This window comes from Solanum tuberosum, unplaced genomic scaffold (assembly GCF_000226075.1).
Source record: "Solanum tuberosum cultivar DM 1-3 516 R44 unplaced genomic scaffold, SolTub_3.0 scf00041, whole genome shotgun sequence".
Lineage (NCBI taxonomy): Eukaryota > Viridiplantae > Streptophyta > Magnoliopsida > Solanales > Solanaceae > Solanum > Solanum tuberosum.
The window spans coordinates 251,965-274,266 of record NW_006238965.1 but is presented as its reverse complement, the minus strand read 5'-3'; the positions used below and the strand labels follow the sequence as shown (position 1 = coordinate 274,266).

At 32.6% G+C, this 22,302-nt stretch overlaps 1 protein-coding gene across 1 annotated transcript; it reads left to right on the top strand.

Annotated features, from left to right (window-relative positions):
• Positions 1–523: 523 nt before the first annotated feature.
• On the top strand, positions 524–6,972 carry LOC102590278 (transcription factor PRE1-like). Its single transcript, XM_006343091.2, has 2 exons — positions 524–772; positions 6,644–6,972. Exons 1-2 carry the CDS (start codon positions 635–637, stop codon positions 6,794–6,796), a joined length of 291 nt encoding a protein of 96 aa, XP_006343153.1. The 5' UTR covers positions 524–634; the 3' UTR covers positions 6,797–6,972.
• Positions 6,973–22,302: the final 15,330 nt, after the last annotated feature.

Sequence of the window (22,302 nt, the reverse complement as noted above, 5' to 3'; positions counted from 1 at the left end):
TAGAATACAGTAGAAGTAGAAGTAGAAGTAGAAGTAGAAGGAAACGGGGAGTTTACTAAACTTATTATTACTGAACAAGAAGGTGTCTAAGGCTACTTTCTCCAATGCACTTGTCCTCTTCACATCCAACATCACTTTCTACTCCCTCTTTTCCTAATTACTTGTCTAATTTTAAATTGGTACACCTATTAAGAAAACAATAATTGACATGACTTTACCATTTGACCCCTATTAATTATGAAGTGCATGAATTAAAAACTTAAGATTTTCAAAAATTTCTACCTTTTTCAAAGTAATTAATTGAGAGTATAATAGGTTAAAAAATTGCTCTTTCTTGATTTATCAAGTAATTAGGGACAACTAAAAAAGGAAAAGTGGACAAGTAATTAGGGACATAAGGAGTATAGTAATTTATTTTTACTCTTGTTGTGTTTGTTTTTTAAAATAATGCTTGTGGTCCATGACCTCCTTTAAAGCTCGTTCGTTAATCACTTTTTCTCCTAGTCATTTTCTTAATACCATAACTTCTTCTTTTACAATTCTTATAATTTCTTCTTCCCTTTTAAGTTCCCACTACGTATCTCAATTTGTTAGTTCCAAACAAAACAAGAAGAAGACATTTATAATTCTAAACATGTCGAGCAGAAGGTCTAGACAGTCGTCATCACCATCATCACCAGGTTCTTCTAGGATTTCAGATGATCAAATTATCGAACTTGTTTCCAAGTTGCACCAATTTCTTCCTGAGATTCAAACTCGTCGCTCCAACAAGGTTCTCTTCATTTCACCTCAAAAATACATAACATTTCTTTTTTTCTTTCTATCTATTTCTTGCATGCTTCGAATTTTACATTTACTACTCCATCTTCACCTTCATTTTAACCTTCAAATTCTGTTTTTCATGTACCACTTATTAAATAAGTAGTAAAAACAATATTAATTACCTGATATAAATTATTTAATGCGTGTTGAAATAATTCCACCTTCCGAGTTTAGCTCAAATATTCGCTTCCTAAATTTTAACTCGGATTCAATATGGGTAAAAAGAAACCACTTTTAGCATAGGTAAAAAAGACTTTGATTTGTTGCTAATAACACTACTTGTTAATGTATTTTTAAAAAGAAAACCAACTAACTTTCGTTCCTTAAATTTGGTGCAAAAATTATTGAAAAGAAATTATTATTTAAAAGAAAATTGAATGGATGGACAACTATTTTTAAAGTGCAAAACGACAATTAAAGAGCGTAAATAAAAATAATGAAACAATAAAAATTACTACTAATTTGTATTTACATTATATAGAGAAAATCGAGTTGAAGAATTTAAATGAAACATGATTGAGTTAAAATGTCAAAATGGAAAATGAGAACAAGTTAGAATAGCAGCTGTACCTCTTTGTCTGTGTGGGGTTATTTTTTGTTACATTAGTGGCACTTTCGGTTGTACATATAAGGTAATGGAGTACTCCTATGTATACTTGCATAAATTTCAGTAAAGTAATGCAGTGTTTAGAATAATTTTGGTACTTGCATAAAGTTCAGTATCATATCATATATTTTCTCCGTTTTAAAAGGAATGACCTAATTTGATTTGGAATGGAGTTTAAGAAAAGAAAGATGATTTTTTAATCTTATAGTTCTAAATTAAAGTTATGTCAAAATGTACCAAAATATTCTTAATCTTGTGGTCTTAAACATGTCACATAAAAAGTTGAAGTTAAAGTGTTGCCAAAAAGTATGTATTTAACTGTATATACTACTACTTGGTACAATTGGTTCACATTTACTAATCCACAATATATTTTAGACACTCCATAACGAATAATAAAATAAGTGCATATATATTTAACTATGACACTCATATCAATTAATTGATGTATAGTTTTTCATAAACTTAAGAAATGATTTTGAACGAATAGTTATAAATATTAAAATGTCATACTAAAAGTTGATAGTAAAAGTAATATAACTAGGAAAACGTTGTTTTTCTCCTCATCTATTTATATATAACAAATAGGAGAAGAAAAAAGTGACACGTGTCAGCACAAAAAAAATTCACAATTTTAAAATTCAAAAAATAATTTCAATTTGTTTAAAATTTGTATTTAAAATTAACCAAAAAAATAAATAAAAAGAAGTAACCAACTAAATCATTCTGTGTTCTTTTCTTTTTCCTAAAATTAAAATTCGTTAATGTTTTATTAATTTGAATTTAAAATATTTAAAAAAGAAAACTGAAAAAGTTTGATAAGGACGACTCATTATTAGTAACCAACTAAATCATTATTAGTTTGAATTTTGAGTTTTTTTTTAAATAATTAAATATATATAATTAAGAATTGATTAACAAGAATTTTCTATTTAATAATAATAATAGTAATAATAATAATAATAATAATAGTAATAATAATAATAATAGTAATAATAATAATAATAATAGTAATAATAATAATAATAATAATCTTTCCACAACATCTAAACAAATAAATCTACACAAAGAAATTATTATTAAAATATTTATTGGATAAAAATAGTAATATATGATAGCCGAAAATTCAGGATAACTTTTATCTTAAAATCCGTAAAAGAGTTTTTTCAATCACTATTTATTTATAAATAGAAATAAAGATTGCAAAAAGTGAGGGTGATTATTAATTATTTTTTTATAAAAAAAATGCACCACCTTAGTCCGTGCAGAATTTTAAGGAACAATTTCAATCGGTAGAGAATTTTAAGGAATGATTTCAAAATTTTAAAATTAATGTAAAAGCTGAAAAATAAAAATAACAATTACAAACATACTTTTCCTTAGAGCCGTCAATATGGGCTAGGCCTGTTGGGCCGGTCTGGCCTAACCCGGGATTTAATAGGGTTGGGCTAAAAAATTTGGAGCCCATTTAAAAAAAAAGCTTTTTAGCCCGACCTGAATAAGCCTGCTGATTTGTGGGGCTTGAGAAATATAGGTAGGGCCGGCCCGTGGGCTAATACAAATTAATTAAAAAATATAATATAATATTAAAATTTAAAATTAAAGAGATCCAAACTCAAAATCTATTTAAAGTTTTTTAGGAAATCACTAAGTATAGAAGTTGCATCCACCATGAAAATGTCCAAACACTTGTTGCTACTCGAAACTGGTTACATGGTTTTTCTCAAACTTGTAATATATTTTTGTGTACATTTAAATATTATAATTCTCAATTTAGTTATTTTTTAATATTTAACTAATTGAAACCGCATATAAATTGCATATGAAAATGAAGATGTTAAGACAACCTTCCCACAAGTTGATTCAGATATGCTTGATGAAGATGATCATGAAGTGTTAGATACGCCATATGTTTCATGAAGTGTTAGATACGCCATAAGGCTCATGATTTTTTGAGGAGTTTATTTTTTACATTTTTATGGTTGGAATATTGTCATATTTTTTGTGTTTTATTGTGATCATTGCAAAACAGTTAGGTTAATATTTCTATTTAGATATTTATACTTTATTTGAAAAAAACTTAATAAATATTATAAGGATAATTTTATTTGTGGATTTGATTAACAAGTAGTAACATTAACACCATATAATATTATTTTGTCAATATTTATGATAATATTTTTAAATTATAATTTATAATTTAATTTAATAATTATAAAAAAATATATAACTTTTTAAAAAGTGGGCTGGCCCGGCAAGCCTGTAGCCCACGTACTTTGTGGGTTGGGCCGACCGTTTTCTGGCCCACACCAAAAATGGGATAGCTTGGCCTGGCTTGTAAAATGTCAAAGTCTGTATGGGTTAGTCCGGATGGGGTGGGCTAGCCTATATTGACAGCTCTACTTTTCCTTATGATAATAACAATAAAATAATAATAATAATAATAAATAATAATATTATTATTATTATTATTATTTTTCACAAATGTTCCAAATGACAGACACACAAAATAATATAAATAAAATTCCACGGTTTCAAAATATACATATACGCGTCCTTTCCCTACCAAAAATTTACGAAAATATTAAAAATATATTAAAAAAATTATATTCTTTTTAATTTTTAAATTTGAATTGATCCGAATCCTTATTTGATTAATGTTTTTTGAATTTCAAAACGGTTTATTAACTTCTCATGATAAATAACTTCTTACTGCATTAACCACAATCAGTTTAAAAATTGAATTAAATTTTTTTAAATTTTTAACTAATAAAATTCTTAAACCACCATTATCCTATTAATAGACTACTCCACCAACTTCTTCTAAAACGTGAGATGTAAAAATAACAATTCCTCTGCAAGTCTTATTTTCAAGTTTTTTTTTTTTGCTTCAATTTTTATCCAAAATTTTTTCAGTTCTTTCGATTATTTCATATAAACTCAATTTAATGAGAAAATTTATATGAAGTTTATCTCAAATATATAGGTGAGCTTTTTCTTTTTCTTCATTAATTCAATCCTATTACTTGGAAATTTGACAATGAACAACAAAAGAGATTGACATAGAGTAAACTACATGATGCAAAGAGAAAAATTGCATATTTTTATTCACTACTTTTTATATTAAATACCAAAGAATATGAGATGCAATTTTATTTTATTATAAGTAAATGTAGTTTCTGATCTTTCTTTGTTAAAAGTTGCTACCATCGATTTATCTATAATTTGGATGAATTAAATTAGTGTTCTTTTTCAAAGTTACTATAATAAGTATTGAATTGTTTACGTCTTTGAGTACTTCCTCTTATGTATTGAAAGATTTTAAGGGGGAAAACATGTGATGGAATTGAGAAATCAATATAGAGGATCGAAAATCATATATGTTAGATTGATATATTTGCAAACTCAACACCAAATAATTTTATTTATTGGCACTAGCACGATACATATATATACACAATTCTATGAATTACATATACAAAAAAATAAATTATAATGAGATTATGCATTTCAAGACATTACTTACAGATTCACAAGATTATCATCGACAAGACACGATGTCCATCATTTAGGCATTTAGAATTTTTCTTTTATATATATATATAAAGTATTTGAATTGATCTTATTTATTCAATATATTTCTCTCAATTTAAATATATAGTTTAGATAAAAAAACTGTCAACGGTCACATATCAGCACAAAAAAATGAACTTATAAATTATTAAATACATAATAAAAAATTAAGTTAGAATTAAGTTAGAACCATTCATGAATTCATAATATTATTTTTAAAAGAAATATAAAACAAGGATAAAATAACAAATAAATGCATATATTTTACAGAAGTTTTTAAATTTTAAAAATTAATTAAAATTTTAGATTATAAGTTGAAAAGAAAGTTATAAATAAATAAAGTATGTAAATATAGTTTGTTAATTTATACCAATAAGTAGTTTATACTATCTCCAATTGCTCTTAGCTTAAATAAGTAATTAATTAATATTTTTTTCCATAAAATAAATTATTAAAAGGACAAAGACTTATAAATATTTGAACGATTTGATATTTTATGAAATTAATTTATCCGCACAACGCGCGGAAATATATACTAGTACACTAAAGTGGACAAGTGAAAATAATTAGCAACTTTTTATGAGCTTTTCATTATCAATATTTCATTAGTTACAACTTAGAACCCTTGTTTACGCACAAATCTAAGCGTTGAAGTAACACAAATTTTTCTGGTATATTGTTGGATCTAACGAGTCTCTTTTTCACTATGACAAAATTAATTTTTAGCGGCAATAAATAGACACATTAATAAGAATATTAAAGTTTTTATCGGCATTAGTTAAATGTCATTAAATCTAATGTCACTAAAGGCTTTAAGGACATATATAAGGAGTACTAATTACCGCAAAAAATATATATTTAATAACAATTAAGCTATTACCGTTAATTAATTGTCGCTAAAAATATTTTTAATGTAGTGTTTGTACTGAAAAGATGAGGTGTGAACATCCTAATATGACTAGACAAAAATTGGAAAACAAAAAGTTGATGTACTAATACTTTTAAAAGAAAATAGACTAGACTCTCTCTTTGTTGATGTATTTTTTCTTGGAAACAGCACAAGTTTTGGCAACATATGATTTTTATAAATTGTTCGTCACTCTAGGACCATGCTTTTGGGTCCCAACACCCAATAATATTGTACGTTTTGACTTGGCCTTTTCATAGATTTGCAACGCATTATTGTGCAAATTAACTCAAGCCAATATTCTATACAATGATGCTTTAACAAATTTAACACTATCAAATCACTTAAAAGTGATGGTAACGGCTCACAATAAAATGAAATTATGATTAACTTTAAAAATAAAATTAGTTATCTATCTTCATAATTTTCATGATACATAAACGTGTTATTTAATTTATCTTTTGCCGACAATTTTTCCTTTTAATTTTGGATATTTACAAGTAGAAATTTAAATTTGTATAAAGTTGAACAAGTATACACATATATCATATTTGACATAATACACATTGCATACCACATAAGACGCATAAATCTATTTGTTCAATTTTATATAAATTTAAATGTCTACTTGCATATATATAGAAAAATTGAAACATAACTACTAGCTCAATTCAAATTAGAAAGCACATTTATATTATGTATATAAGTTATACTAATTTGCTTTCACATTGCAGGCATCAGCAACAAAGGTGCTTCAAGAAACATGTAACTACATTCGAAGCTTGAACAGAGAAGTGAATGACCTTAGTGATCGACTTTCTCAGTTACTATCCACAATAGATACAGAGAGTCCAGAAGCTGCAATTATTCGTAGATTAATAATGTGATTAATTATTTTTATTTATTTATTTACAAGTATTCTACTATCCTAGCTGTTTGTTTAATTTCTTCTTCCTCTAGGCTCTACTACTAGTTAGGTAGGCCAATCATGGGTTAGAATTAATATTAATACTTAACTGAAATATATATAAGTATGGCATCCGATCCGACGTCCCCCTAGCTATGGACACATGCTTGTAATTATGTTATCTCACTATAATATAATAATAATAATAATAATTAATAAGATGACTTGCACTTTAGAAGTCCTTCATATTAGTTTATGTTTTTAATTGATACATGTTGAAGCAATTTTTTTTTTCCGAACCAGGGTCTATTGATCGGAAACAACTTTTTACCTACTAGTAAGGCTCAATAGAAAATTATATTATTTGTACATGTGTAGACAGTAAAATTTGAATCCGAAAAAAATTATCAAGACTGAAAAATAACGCAACAAAATTGTCTTATTGATTTCAAAATGCGAGTGTTACAATGTTTATTATTCCTCTTATTTGTCTTTTCGAAAATAGTTCAAGGGCTCGTGAGCTTGATCTTGAATTTGGTTTTGAACTTGAACTTGGATTCAAGGGCTTTGAAACTTGTTCTTGAATCTTTGATGAACTTTAACTTGAACTTTATCTTGATTTCAACCTATACTTGAATTTAACGGCTTCAAGCTTGATTCTTAAACTTGTAGTCTTGATCTGGATTTGTGGACTAGATGAACTTCATATGGATTTGAACTTTGATGAACTTGATCTTGGATTCAACCTAAGGGCTTTGAAGCTTGTTCTTGAATCTTCGATGAACTTGAACTTTATCTTGATCTTAACTTTTAATCGCCACTTGAAATTGAGTTAGGATGTTTCAAGTAATCACCTTTTTAAATTCCTAATCAGAAGGAAACGACTTTTCATTAGGTCTGCAAAAACAAAAGACCGGGTAAAAATTCTGTTGACCAAGGGGAAGGTATAACTACCAAAAAATGCTCAATTTTTGGCGGTTAACTTGTGGGAGTTTTTAAAAATCCCACTAATAATTCATTTTGTGGCGTTTTATTCTAACCCCCACAATATAAATCTTTTTATGGTGATTTTATTAAGGAGGTTAGAAAATCGTCACAATTTAATATTGATTATCGGGATTATCGACCCCCCAAAAAATTAGTAGATTAGTTACTTTTAGAAATTAATTTATAATATATATATATATATATATATATTATTAATTATATAATATATAACATTTAACATTGAAAGTTAATTTTATTATATATATATACACACACGACACATCCTTCTCCTTCTTCATTTTAACTGATTTTTTTATCCTCTATTTCTTTTATATATTAAGATACTCTTCGATTTTTTTTTACTTAGTATATGCAATTTCACTTAGAAATTTTATCTTATATAGTAATACTTTACTTTGTATTGTTTAGTGATTTTTGTTGTCTCATAACACAAATTTTTTAATTTTATAACTTTTAAAGCTAAGAATATATATATATAACAAAACTCGGATGCTAAATCAATAGTAATATTTATTTATATTTATTTGTATTTGTATTTTAACTTTAGTTAAGCTTTTATAATACTAGTTGAAGGTGAAACATTTTAATTAACAATTATTACTATCAATAAAAATTAAAAATAAAAGCTTGTTTTATGCACACAATTCTTTTATCTTTCATTTAGACCCAACTCAACCAAGATTTTAATACCTTTCCCTCCAAATTTTTTTTTATTTACAAAAAAGGCTAAAGGCCATAATTCCCCCTAAAACCTTTCAAACCTAATCAAATAACCACCCCCTCCCACCCATTCCTAAATCCCACGTAAACACACACCCTCCCACACAAATCCCTTTTTTTCTTTCTCCTTAACCCATTTCTTTTTCCCCTTAATCCATTCCCATGTAAAACACACACCCTCCCCTCTCCTCTCTCCTTTGTCTTGCACTCCTCTTTACTTCATTTTTTAATATGTGGTTTTGCTAATTATTTTTTTCATTGTAGGCTTTGCAAAGTGGAATAGATGAAAAATAATTAATTATTTGAATACAAAGGTAATTTTGTGTCACGTGAGTTTGATGATTCATACTAGAATTTAAAATTCATATTATTATTTGATCATTTTATATTTTGCAAGTTGTTAAACTTAATGAATCTAATGTTTTTTTTTTTTACTATATTTCAAGTTTTGTTTGAATTCTCACTACATCGTAAAGTCGTCTATACCCAATCATTGATTGATTTATGGTAAATTAATTTTTTTAGTTAAGAATCATGTAATGATTATTTTATTCTTGATTTGATCGATTATTACAAATTAAAGGATAATTTTTCATATTAGATTGTGATCGATATCAATATAACTTTAAATTATGTATTTTCTTATTCAATACGATAAATTATTGAAGTTATGATTACTTTTTGGTAAATGAAAGAAAAAAACTAAGGTTAAAGAGGAAAGTCTAACTTTTAAATCAAGAAAAGTGAGAAATACTCGAACCAACGTGTTAAATAGAATAAGCATCATTATATGATTTTGGAAAATATAAACCTAGTAAACTTATGTAGAAATAATCATGAAGTTGTTATTATTCACTTTATTAGTGGGTATGAGAGAACATCAAAGTAAATTTCTTTCATCCATAATCTTATAGTTAATTATTTGTAAAATCAAAGCTTTATATGATTTGCTTTTGAAATGAATTGAATTTTAATTTTTTTTTTATCAAGATGTACGAAGATATATGTGTATCAATATATGTTTATCTAATTATATATAATATTTTCATTGTTTCAGGCCTGATGCAGAGAGCTTATGTGACTTTGAATAAAAAGATTGGACGACAACAATATAAATCACCAAACAAATGCTATAGAATTTTTGTTATGTTTATTTGATGTGGATTTTAAAAAAATTTAACATTGTTATGTTGAAATTATTATACACAAGTTTGTATTACTTTTATTTGACATAAATTTGGATTTGTGAAGCTTATTAATATAAATTTGCTTAATGAAATTTAATTTGCTTTAAATGTGTTATTTAGTAAAATTACTTATTATTCTGAAGAATTGATGTAAATCAAATTTAAAATGAGTTATTATTTTGAAGGCTTGATGTAAATAAAATTTCATATTTATTATTAAAATAATAATAATAATAATAATTTTGTAAGACTCCACAAGTCAAATTATAAATGGAAATTTTAATTTCATGCCATGACAGTTTTAAATCCACACAAATTTAATTTTTAAAATATTGAGATCATATTGTGAAGGTTCTAAACTATCAAAAACCTGATACTAGAAAACCTTCACAAATTTAAAAGTCATTTTGCGGAGGACGTCGTGGAGGTTTACGAAAACCGCTGCAAGTTTGCTTGTATTTTTTATTGTTGAATTTTATTAGTCTCAAACTAGATGTATATCTGCATTCTCGATTTTGAGATAAAATAGCTTAGAAACATAACTTATCTCGAGTGCATCGCACCTAATAATCTCTATCTATTTGTGTTGATTTAAATTAATAAAAATTAATTATTAAAGCATAACTGCTTTCTTATCTCGAGTGCGTCACCGCATCATTGAATTTCTTTTAAGTGTTTCAAAAAAGATGTGTAACCACATTCTTAATTGAAACCATTTTTTAACATATCTAAATTTGCCTTAAAAAATTATTTCGTCAATTTTTAAGCTTGAATCAAGTGGTGCTGAACTACAATCGTTCAATCAAAATTTATCAATCTTTTGTTATTTCGAAATAATATTATCAAGACCTCCTTATTCAAAATAATTAGCTTTAAATTTTGCATACTCCCTATTTATCCTAACTACTACAAAACCCCCCTATACACATTCTCCACTCCCTTAAACCTCTCACCCACACCCACATTCTGCTCCACTCACCCACCCATTAACCTGCAACATACAATCACATGATCCATATACAAATAGCAACATACACTCACGTATAGAAAAAGAAAAACAACATCCAAACATTTTTATTTACTTCTTACTACTACACCAAAAACAATCAACACACAAGATCCACACACGCAACAAAGAATGAAATCACACACACACAAGAACAACTACAAAACTCACGCGCACTACCAAAAGAGAAGATTCACAATATACTACCATCAACAAGCAACACATGCAACATCTGTAAAAAGGTAGATATTGAGGTATATATATACATACATAAAATTATAATAATAAATATTATCTAATTGCTCCCTCCGTCCACTTTTATTTGTCATGTTGCGTTTTTTGAAAGTCAATTTGACTAATTTTCAAAGTTAAATTAGATTACATTAATTCGATGTTTTAAACAAAAAAATTAGATATTCATAAACTATACGAAAAAGTTCTATACATTGCAATTTTTTGCATATCAATATGATGAAAAAATATATCGTAAAGTGTTAGTCTAAGTTTTTATAGTTTGACTCTAAAAATGGAAAGTATGACAATGAATAGTGGACGGAGGTAGTATTTTGAACTAAATATAAGAAAATTTAAATAGATAATCGAAAAATATAATTAAGAAAAAGTAGCTTATTTATTAAATCTAAATTAAAAAAACATATATGTTTTTTGTAAATTTTCTTCGTTTTTTTTTGTGAAGAAATTGAAAAATAAAACTTAGCCTATAACATGACTCTGTTTTTGTAGTATTTAAATATTTCAAAATAAACTTGATAAAATAAGATTAAAAAAAAAATAGTAAGTTTAGATTTATAACAAATATTTAAGCATTTCAAATGGTGTGAAATCTTAGATTTGATCAAAATATCTACAGTTTGCCCCTCTTTGATTGGAAATATAAAGAAATTGCAGAAAAAGATGTAGTCAACATGACAAGTTCTGGCCAAACTCTTATTTGAAAGGGAAAAATATGTGACCGAATCCTTTTTTTGGACAACCTACATATCCTTGTTATAAGGATATCATGTCACGTGTGTCACGCCCCGAGCCTACACCCTGAACGTGGTTGGCACTCGAGAACCATTGCTAGCCCCAAGCAAACCCTTGGCCTGATTTAACTCTTAGCGGAAGACTTACTTATAATTAGTATGAACTCAAAAGCACAACTTTACTCGATGTATAAAAAACAAACTCATAATATTTAAATATAAACATTCAAAGTGGCCTCAAGGGCAAATAGAGTCTAGAACATAACAACTGAAATGAACAAGACTCATGAACTAGCATTTATCTATCTATGAAGCCTCTACTAACTGAGATGGACGTTGGAACAAGACCCGCGTCATCCAAATAACAAAATTAAATAACTAACAGTAAACAAGGGATCCTCTGGAAGCAAGGAGGATCACAAACAACTCTGGAGCACAACTGGATCAACGAAGCGCTAGATGTTGATCCTGGTTACTTGTATCTGCATCTTAAAAGAGGTAGGCCAAATGACGTCAGTACATGCAATGTACGAGCATGTCAGGGGAAATATAAACATGACATAAGCTTGAACTAGAGTTGAAGAAACCACTTACCTCATCTCAACTCAACTCAACCTCATTTTATTATAAAGCAATATAAATAATGCTGTAGAAAAAAAAACTTTTAAAACAGTAGATAACAACTCAATGTATTAGAAAATACAATATAAACTCAGTTTGTATACAAAAATAAAAAGTAAACTCTGGTTGGGAGATTCTCTAATCGACAACCATCACTATGAGCTATGTGATGATACAATGTCTAGCCAACGCTGCCAGAACTATCCTATACTTTACTTTGTCGAGGTATAAAACTCCTTAACTAAGTGGATCCACTAGTCTATGCTAAAAATCAATAAGGAATCATCTAAAGATTATGACCCTTTCTGCTCATGTTAGCTACATGGTTTATGGGGGCTATAAGTTGTTAAAACTCTTCCCCGTATTGGTGCTCATACTAATCCAAAAATATAACTGTAACACCCCGACATTTCAGAACTCTTATTTAACTTGTACCTTCGTGGAAAGACAAAGAGGGTGAGTAATAAATTAAGAATGATGTGGTATGTCATATTTTAAGTGTTCAATGGTTGTATCTCAAGTTTTGAAGTTAGGTAAGTGGCAAAATAAAAGTTGGCGAAAGTTATCGTAAGTTCCTTTTTAAAGATTTCTCTGAAATTTGGGTCAAATGTCTCAGAGGTTTTCTCCCAATCTATAATTGGTTATGGGGCCTACGACCTATCAAATCGAATGTCTACGAGTCTAGTTTCCAACGCATCAAAATGTTTGTTTATACGAATTTAGAATAGAGAGATATTCATGTTCTCGCGAGACTGTGCAAGCATGCACGTGAGGTGGGTCCCCTAGGTCGGTGGAACCTTATAAGATAGCATTTGTTTTCATTTTTCTTCATTCCAGCTCATAAGAAACCCACAAAAATAAGAGAATTACTCGCCAAAACATCCTTGTGTGTTCATGATCTCCTCTTGGCTCCTTATCGAAAATTGCCATATGTCGTGAGCTCGTCGTTTTGGTATAGTTTTCATGGTGAATTGAGCGGTGTAGCTCTGTGGAGGTTGTGGCAGCAGGTTTTATTTTTCAGTTGTTTGATTTTTATTCAAGTGCTCTGGGCGTGAAAAGAAAGGTAGGAACCACCTTTTATCAGTTTATGGATACCTTAGGTCTTGGATAGTAATTTACGATAGGAAGCCGTATCGATTGTCGAATTGTCGTAGTAATTTTTGTCCTTAATTACTGATCGATTTTACTTTTTTTTAGTGTTGTAGTGGTGCGGACAGAGTTATTTTCAGCATAAGTTATAAAGGAAAAGGTATGTTAAGGCTAATCCCTTCGTTCAACATTTTTCCTTAGCGCTTTGGAGTGATATAACAAGGTAGTTAATGTTAGTGATCTTGTAGATGTAATTGTGAGTGGTTGACTGATTGAGTAGTTATAAACCCTCATTTTAGGGAATCATAATCTGTTAAGAACGACCCTAAGTTAGGAACGACTTGGAGACTATTCATATATATTGTTTATAGCTAAATTGATCGCCTTTAGCCTATTCAATTGGTTGTTGTCGCCCTTGGGGATATTGTTATTAGTTGTGGAGCTATGATTTGCCTATGGGGGCTATGATGTTGTCTAAGAGGACTATGTTACTTCCTAAGAGGGCTATGTGTTGGCCACGGGGTTAAATTGACATCAAAGAGTGTTATATGTTTCCTACGGGGCAATACTTGTTTGTTTTCTTGATTGTGTGTGGCTGTCATGCGCTAGTAACAAATGGTTCAACAGGGTTGGCTTAGGCTAGAGTTTTGGCATTAGGAGCCAGTTGCGCCCTTTGAGTTTAGGGCGTGAAAAACTTGGTATTAGAGCAACGTCGTATCCTAGGGAGTCTGCAAGTGGTGTCTAGTAGAGTCTTGTTTATAAATGTGTTGTGCACCACATTTGATAAGCAAGAAGCTACCGGGCATGTTAGAATGACTATCCTTCGTTTGGTCACCTCGTGCTATAGAGCAGTGTCTTAAGGGTTGAGGTTTCTGGCTTATAATTGATAAATGTATGGAGATAGAGATGGGTGACACTAGACAGACGACAACTAGCCAGGGGCTAGATACAGATACAGGCGAGGGTACCAACAAGGTACCACAGGTGGAGGTAGCCCATTGTGAGACCAAGGGGGAGACATCTTCTCAGCCCCCTATAGCTTCTCCACCGCTTCAGGAACCTCTGAGGGCTACATCACCCCCGGCTCCACCAACATTACCACCACTAGTTCCTCCTATTCCATCTGATCAGGATTTCAAAAGTGCGGTATGTATGTTACCACAGTTAGTAGCTGCACAGCGCCAACCAGTTTCGCCAGATATTGCCGGACATTCTGAAGGGCCCGTAAGTTCGAGAGTTTGTTAAGTTCTTGCCTTGAATCCTCGACAATACAGGTACAGATTGCAGAGAGGACCCTCAACACTTTGTTGATCAGCTTCATAGGATCTTCAGAGTCATGCATGCCTCAGCGACTGAATCAGCTTAGTTAGCAGCATTTCGATTGCGTGATGTTGCAGTATTGTGGTACGAAAGTTGGGAGAGATCTAAGGGAAAATATGCATCACTACCCACTTGGGGATAGCTTTATAGAAGCTTTCATAGATCACTATTTGCTTCGAGAAATTAGGGATTCCCGGGTGTACCAGTTTCTGAACCTCCGATACGGTAGCATGATTTTCCGAGAGTACGTGCTGAGATTTGATTCATTATCTAGATATGCACCAGCATTTGTTGATATGATGCATGACAGGGTGCATAGATTTGTGGGAGGTTTTGACTCACACTATATCGATGCTTGTTCTACCACAACACTAAATGATAATACAGATATCTCGCGCATTTAGGCCTTTGCACAGGGAATAGAGGATCATCGACATCTACAATATATGAGTGAGAGGGTCGAGAGAGAGACAGAGAGACAGAAGAGGGCTAGGTCCGCTGGTTAACAAAGAGATTCTCAGGGTGGTCCCAGACCTCGATATTCTAGTAGGCCACCTAGACCTCCACCACAACAGTTCCAGGATAGTAGATTTGATCATCAGGGATAGTCAGGCCCACGCGAGGGTTCACCAGAATCAAACTCTCAATAGTAGAGGGGTTCAGGCCAGGCTAGGACAGCCCCATCACGTTAACACATAAAGCCTGTAATAACCCTACTAGGTAGGCACACTATCTCTCCCTTGGGAAGCCTACACAAACTCCTCTAAACACCATTCATACTAAAGAAAACTTCAAAGGCTAGCATATCAAGTCACAAAAGACCAAATAATACCGGAATCAAATAAAGCATGAAAACATACCGGTAGCCACATAAGAAGGTCACTCTTGATCACCACTAGTTTGGAAAACTTAGAACCTATGATTACTTGGGAGCATTGGACTTGGCCTTCCTCCCTTTAGCCTTAAGGATTGGAAAATCTCTCTTCTTGTGACCCTCATTACCACTAACATAGCACCTCTCCTTTTTGGCTAGACACTCACCATAATGCTTTCTTCCACACTTGGAGAAAGTAGGCTTAAGCAACACAGATTCACTATTACTCCCTCTTAGAGTCTTAGGTTGACCATATCCATCGGAGCTAGCATTGGACAAATCCCCATCACCGGTTCTAGGTCTCTTCAGTTCCCTATTCTTGTCTTGGAGTTTCTCATCCAACATTTGTTGAGCATACACCATAAGACGGGATATATCCATGTTATCATGAAGCATTTCCGAACGACATTTTTTCCTTACCAAACTAAACACACCCATCACAAACCTATTCATCTCATCCCTAGAATCCGCCACCAAAGACGGAGCATACTTGGACAACTTAGTGAATTTTAGGGAATATTCTTGAACACTCATTCTTCTTTGACGAAGGTTGATAAATTATTCTACCATAACTTCCCTCATCTCTCAAGGAAAGAACCTATCAAGAAATGCTTTCTTGAACACCTCCCAATCTATGGGACTCGCTTCTACTGGCCTATTCCTCTTCCATTGAGTATACCATACTTGGGGTACATCCTTCAATTGGTAAGCGGCTAGATCCTCTTTCTCTATAGAAGTTACCCCCATGACATCTATTATCTTGTAAACCTCTTCCACAAAGTGTTGCGGGTCTTCACCCCCTTTGGAACCAAAGAACATAGGATGGTTTATTTTTGTGAATTCTCTCAACCTTGAAGCCATGGTGCTCACATTAGGGTTCTCATGGAATCTACCATCCCTATTGACTTGAGCCGTTATAGCTTGGGCTTGAGTTGTCATGGCTTGAGCTTGATCCATCAGGGCTTGAGTCAATGTTTGGAGAGTCGTCCTTATTTTCACATTAGTCATAGCCCCCTCATCATTAGGAACTTGAGGAGGAGCTTGTAGTGGAACTTGGAGAAGAACCTCTTGCTCCTCCTCACCTTCTTCATTTCTCCTAGCATTAGCCCTTGTATTAGCCATACCCTGAAAAATCATAGGGCACAAATATTATAAAAAGGGACTACTAAAGCCAAGCTCTGTGGCACGACTTAGAGAATGAAGAATTCATATTTACTAAACATCCAATAGCATTTTATTCATAAATGTGGCGCGCTTCACATTTATGAACAAGACTCTACTAGACATTGTTTGAGACAATCCTAGAACCATCCTAAAACTTGTGCTCTGATTACCAAGTTTGTCATGACCCAGGGGTACCCCCTATATGTAACATGGCGTACTTGACCCCGAAGGGGTCTCATACAATCCCTTAGCAAATCATAACATAAGGTAATAGAAAATATGGGAAAATTTAAAACTTTTACAATCGAAGTCATTTTCATAAAATCAAGCGGAAAACTTTCTATACTTTGTCTCAAACCATTTAATACAACTTTTTAGAATAAACTCTTAGGACGCAGCCCATAGAATAGTCTCGACATGAAAATAAAAGTCAATAAGGGAAATGTGGGTGTTTTCCTCGAAGCTATGAGGACTCACCAAGATCTTCCACTCCTTAGCTCCTTAAAAAACCTAGCTTCAAGATAGCACTCAAATCTCCAAACCCTACATTTGATTAGAATGTAGGCAATATGCGTTAGTACAAAAATGTACCAAGTATGATAGCTAGCACAACAACATAAGAGCAATCTCAAAAATGGTTAGTCAACATAAGACATAAGCATAAGAGATAATAACATAGTCATAGCATAATCTCCAACATAAGCATCATATAATCGTAAGTCAACATAAGACATAATAAATGAGCATAGGAGATAAGTCATAATCATAATAAGTATAATTGACTCTTAGTCATTAACACCATAATAGAACCATTCTCAAGTAACCTCAAAAGCATACATGTGCAAAACATGAATAACATCCCATAATACCACCCAAGCCAAGTATCTATTTTTGGTCATCTTAATCATAACCTATATGCATGGTCAAGTCTTGAGCCTTTCTACCATAAGGGCACCATACTTCTAAGTAACCTCAAGGTGCACTTGTGCATTGCATGAAAGGCATCCCATACTACACTTCACACTAAGCATAACCTTGAAGTCATCCTAGTCATATTCACCCTCCTTTGGTATCACTATTGGCTTACTTTATGTAGACAATGGAACTATCACCTTTAGTCAATCATATCTTTGAAGGCATCTATAGCAACAATCCATCAAGCATAACTCATGTAAGACAATACTCATAAGGTAACCTTAAGTCATACCTGTGCAATGCATGAGTGGCATCCCATACTACCCCTCATACTAAGTACTTCTTTAGGTCATCATTCTCATGTTCCTTAATTAGGGACTAGCCCCTTTTAAAAGCATGGGAACACTACGAGCCACTTTACAAAGTCTATCTTAGTTCTTCATTGTTTTGAACCCTAAGAGATACTATCCTAGGTACATCTTAGTTCATCATGTTGGAACTCTAGGAAATGCTACTTAAAGCATAATCTAAGTTTATCAAGCTTGAACTCTTAGAGATGCTACTTCAAGCATAATCTTAGTTCATTATTAGGCTGGACTCTATGAGATACTTCTTTTTGCATGTCTAGGTTCATTATTATCATGGACCCTATGAGGCACTACCTTAAGCATGTGCAAGACTTTTTATAGTCATGAACATTATGAGGTGCTTCACTAAGCTTACCTTAGTTCATTATTAGTTCGAACCCTAGGATATACTACACTAAGTACATCTTAGTTCATCATGTTTTAACTCTTGGAGATGCTACTTAAAGCACAATCTTAGTTCACTAGGGTTGAAATCTAGGAGATGCTACTTAAAGCACAATCTTGGTTCAATTAGTTTGATATCTAGGAGATGCTCTTTCAAGCACAATCTTAGACCATTACTTGCATTGGGATCTATGAGATGCTACAGTGTGCACAATCTTAGCCCATGAGGTTTGAACTGTAGGAGATGCTACATGAGTACAATCTTAGTTCATTACTAATATTGTTCAATTGGGATATAGCCTTAACCGATATAAGAACATATTAGTTATCACATGATCTCCCATGGTTTTACCCACACCATCAAGGGTTGGTCCACTTGCCTAAGGTAGGACCGGTTTGTTAGCTTAGTCGGATCCACTAGCTAACTTTCCTATGGGGCATGTAGTTATGGGATACAAAGATTGCTACTAGAAACCAAAACTCCACTAGGTGAGGCTTCCATCTCATGAGATACACTTGGGGAAATACATACTCTTCTAGGTGATAGATCCCATGTGGGAAACCCAAACTAAACTAGGTGGGAACCTCCATGAAAGCCCAAACTCAACTAGGTGGGAACCTCCATCTCATTTCAATATCCACTCGATGCTAGGCATAAATCCCACAAGATAATCATTAAGTCTCTACTTTGACTCAAGTTTATGGAAAGATGTTCTAGACAATCAATCCATGGTAATACCTCTTTTAGACCATGTGTGAGTAACTATCACCATCCATGACCTAGGTATAAAGGTTCTCTAGCCTTTGGTTCAATTAGGTAAGAGAAACCCTTCAACCCTAGAACCATTACTATGTGAGAAGTCTTTCATGTTAAGTTCATCTTCATGCGTAACATCATGTCTAGAATTCTACATTAGACAAGTATATCATCATGAACTAAGTGATTCTATCACTTCCTACCATATATGATTCATAAGGTGCATTAGGTATGTAAGGATCCTTTATCACAATTCTATTCATTAGACTTGTACTCACATGTAGATTTACTCTCAAGGCCTTAGAATCTATAGTTAATCATATTAGCTTTACTCTTAATCCCTAGTGTCAACATTCACAACTATGAGTCTTCATTCTCAATGACTCCACACCATGGAAACATATTATGAACCTAGATTACAAGGCATTAAATCACATTATTCATTACTAGGTGATTCTAGGCACAATTCATCCTTAAAGGTTCAATTTCAACTTTACAAGTCAAGAGAAATCATGTAGTATAGAGTCTAGTTCAATTCATGTCTACGTATTCCTAATCTTGATCAATTACTACTCATGACATTGATTTAGGAAGATCACTCGTGAACCTTCTATTTCACCTCTAATGGAAGAAACCCACAAATATTACATTCATCACTTTAGACTAGGGTTTACCATATAAATCACATGAATTCATCATAATATCACTAAACAAAGCTAAATCAATCATAATTGGGTATTATCCACTAGATTGGAATCATACCCAAACTCTACCCACAATGTAAGAAGAACCTTACCTAGAATTGGGTTTTTGACTTCACAATTGGGGAAAAACTTAGGGGGATTTAATGGGGGAATAACCCATAGATGAATAATATAAACATACCTTGATTCAAAGACCTAAATAAAGCTTTCTTCAATGGTGAACCTAGCCTCCTTCTCTTCTTCTTTTTCTTCTTCTTTGTTTTAGAGAGAGAATTTCTTGAGAAGATTTTGAGGTCTTAGATGAAGGAGTTAAATGAATTAGTTTAGAGGCCTATTAAGCTTATACAGGTGTTTAAATAACTAAATGACCGACCTACCTTAACCCCTAATTAATTAACTAATCAATTCCCTAACCCCAACTTAAAACTAAAAACTAAAAAACTGACTTGACCTACGCCCACCCATCCAGACCGTGGATGGGTCTACTACCCGTGCTGGAAAGTCGTAGATGTTGTTTCAGTCTTCATCTTGCAGGCGTTTAGCAAGCCTTGACCCACGACCTCCACTTACGGGGTGTTGGTCAACCTACTGGCCGTAGGTGGCCAAACGTAGGTGCTGCCAATTTGGAAGTTTTGGGGCTGTTCTAAGGGGTCCTCCCCAAGGACCCCTTGGGTAGTTCTTGGGGGTTCGTACCTTGACGCCCTAACCCCTAAACCTCCATTCTAAGTACGGGATTCATTTTTATGAGTTTTAACCCTCATACAACACTCCAATACTCTTACGAAAGCTCTAGAACTCACTAGTTCAACTTGCTAGTTTTTGGGGTGTTATAATTCATCCCCAAATGAAGTCTAAACAAACTGAGATCGTTGTCAAATAAAGAACCCAACTTGTAGGTTGAGGTCGATCTCACGAAAGTAAAGAACCCAACTTGTAGGTTGGGGTCGATCCCACGAGGAATATGGTTCAGACTTAAACTTAACTCACTATTATATCCGTTTAGTCAAACTATTTCTGAGACAAGTAAATAAGGGGGGTGGGTTGTAAGTAAGTAACAAATTGGCAAGATTCAAACTTTGAGTTATCAATATGAGAGAGAAACTAGGGTATGTGTGTTCCCCACAAGCTCTTAATGTAGTAATCCTAATAATGGTAATCCTTTCCTAGTGTTTTATATATAAAGTTGGTAAGTTAGGTATCCCTAAGTGATTGGTCCTCCAAGTAGGGAATTTCACCTCGCACCTTGGTCTGGCTACGGGTGTATGCTTTACTTAACCCTCACCTTAACTCCAGATTAGACATCGCATCAATGTATGGCTTAGTTTTCACCCTCGCTCCAATTGTCATTAGACTATTAGATAGCATCCACTAAATGTTTGTTGTTAATTCTTTTCTCATTAACTACCTCCTTGGTCCGGCAAGTAGCAACAAGGAGAGTTCTAATGCGTGCACTCGTTAAAAAGACTTCTAAGCGAAAGAATTAACAATGCATGCATAAACATTATTCATGAATTACTTAAGTATTATTCATACTTTGTAAATTGTTCATGGTTCCCACAACCTTAGTTGTGGATTTAGCTACTCATGCTTGAGAGTTCACAATTCATATTTAAGAAGAAAGAATACATGAACTTACAATTAGATAGATAAAACCCAAAATCTTCAATTGAATTTCGAAGTAAAAATCTTATAAAATGAAATCCGGAAATCAAATTGCTTCAGTTTGCAAGTTCATTCCCAAAAACACCAAAACCTAAGAGTTTACAATAATATCTAACCCCCAAACATGAGGTTTATAACTCCTATTTATAGAAAACAAATCCTAACTAAAACATGAAACAAAATAAAGAAATAACTGGCAGGACGCGGTTTCAAACAACGCTTTGACCTACAGACCATCAGTCGACCGTAGGTCTGTAGGTCCCCTCCATGGCTCAACACTTAGAAACTTTCATCAGGTACTGGAGCCTTCAACTATCAGATCTTGAATGACGGACGAGAAAGACGGACCGTGGGTCGACCAATGGTCCGTCGTCATGCTCCGTGGTTCCACACTTGTCAGACTTCCCTGGTGTTCCATCTACGATGCACCACCTGCGCTCCATGGACTGGGCTACGGTCCGTCCTGGCACTCTGTGGTTTGAGTTACTTAATCTCATCTCCTAGGCCAAGACTTACGACTGCCCAATCAAGGCCCATGGTTGGACCTACGGTGTATGGGTGGCTCTGTGGGTGGTCACTTCTGCATCTTTTCAGCTCGCATCTTCATCAACCGCATTCAAGCCTATTTCCTGCAAACATTATACACAAAACATCAGTTCTAATCCAAAATAGCCCAAAACAAACACAAACTCTAAGTGAAACGCATCAAAAATACCGTAAA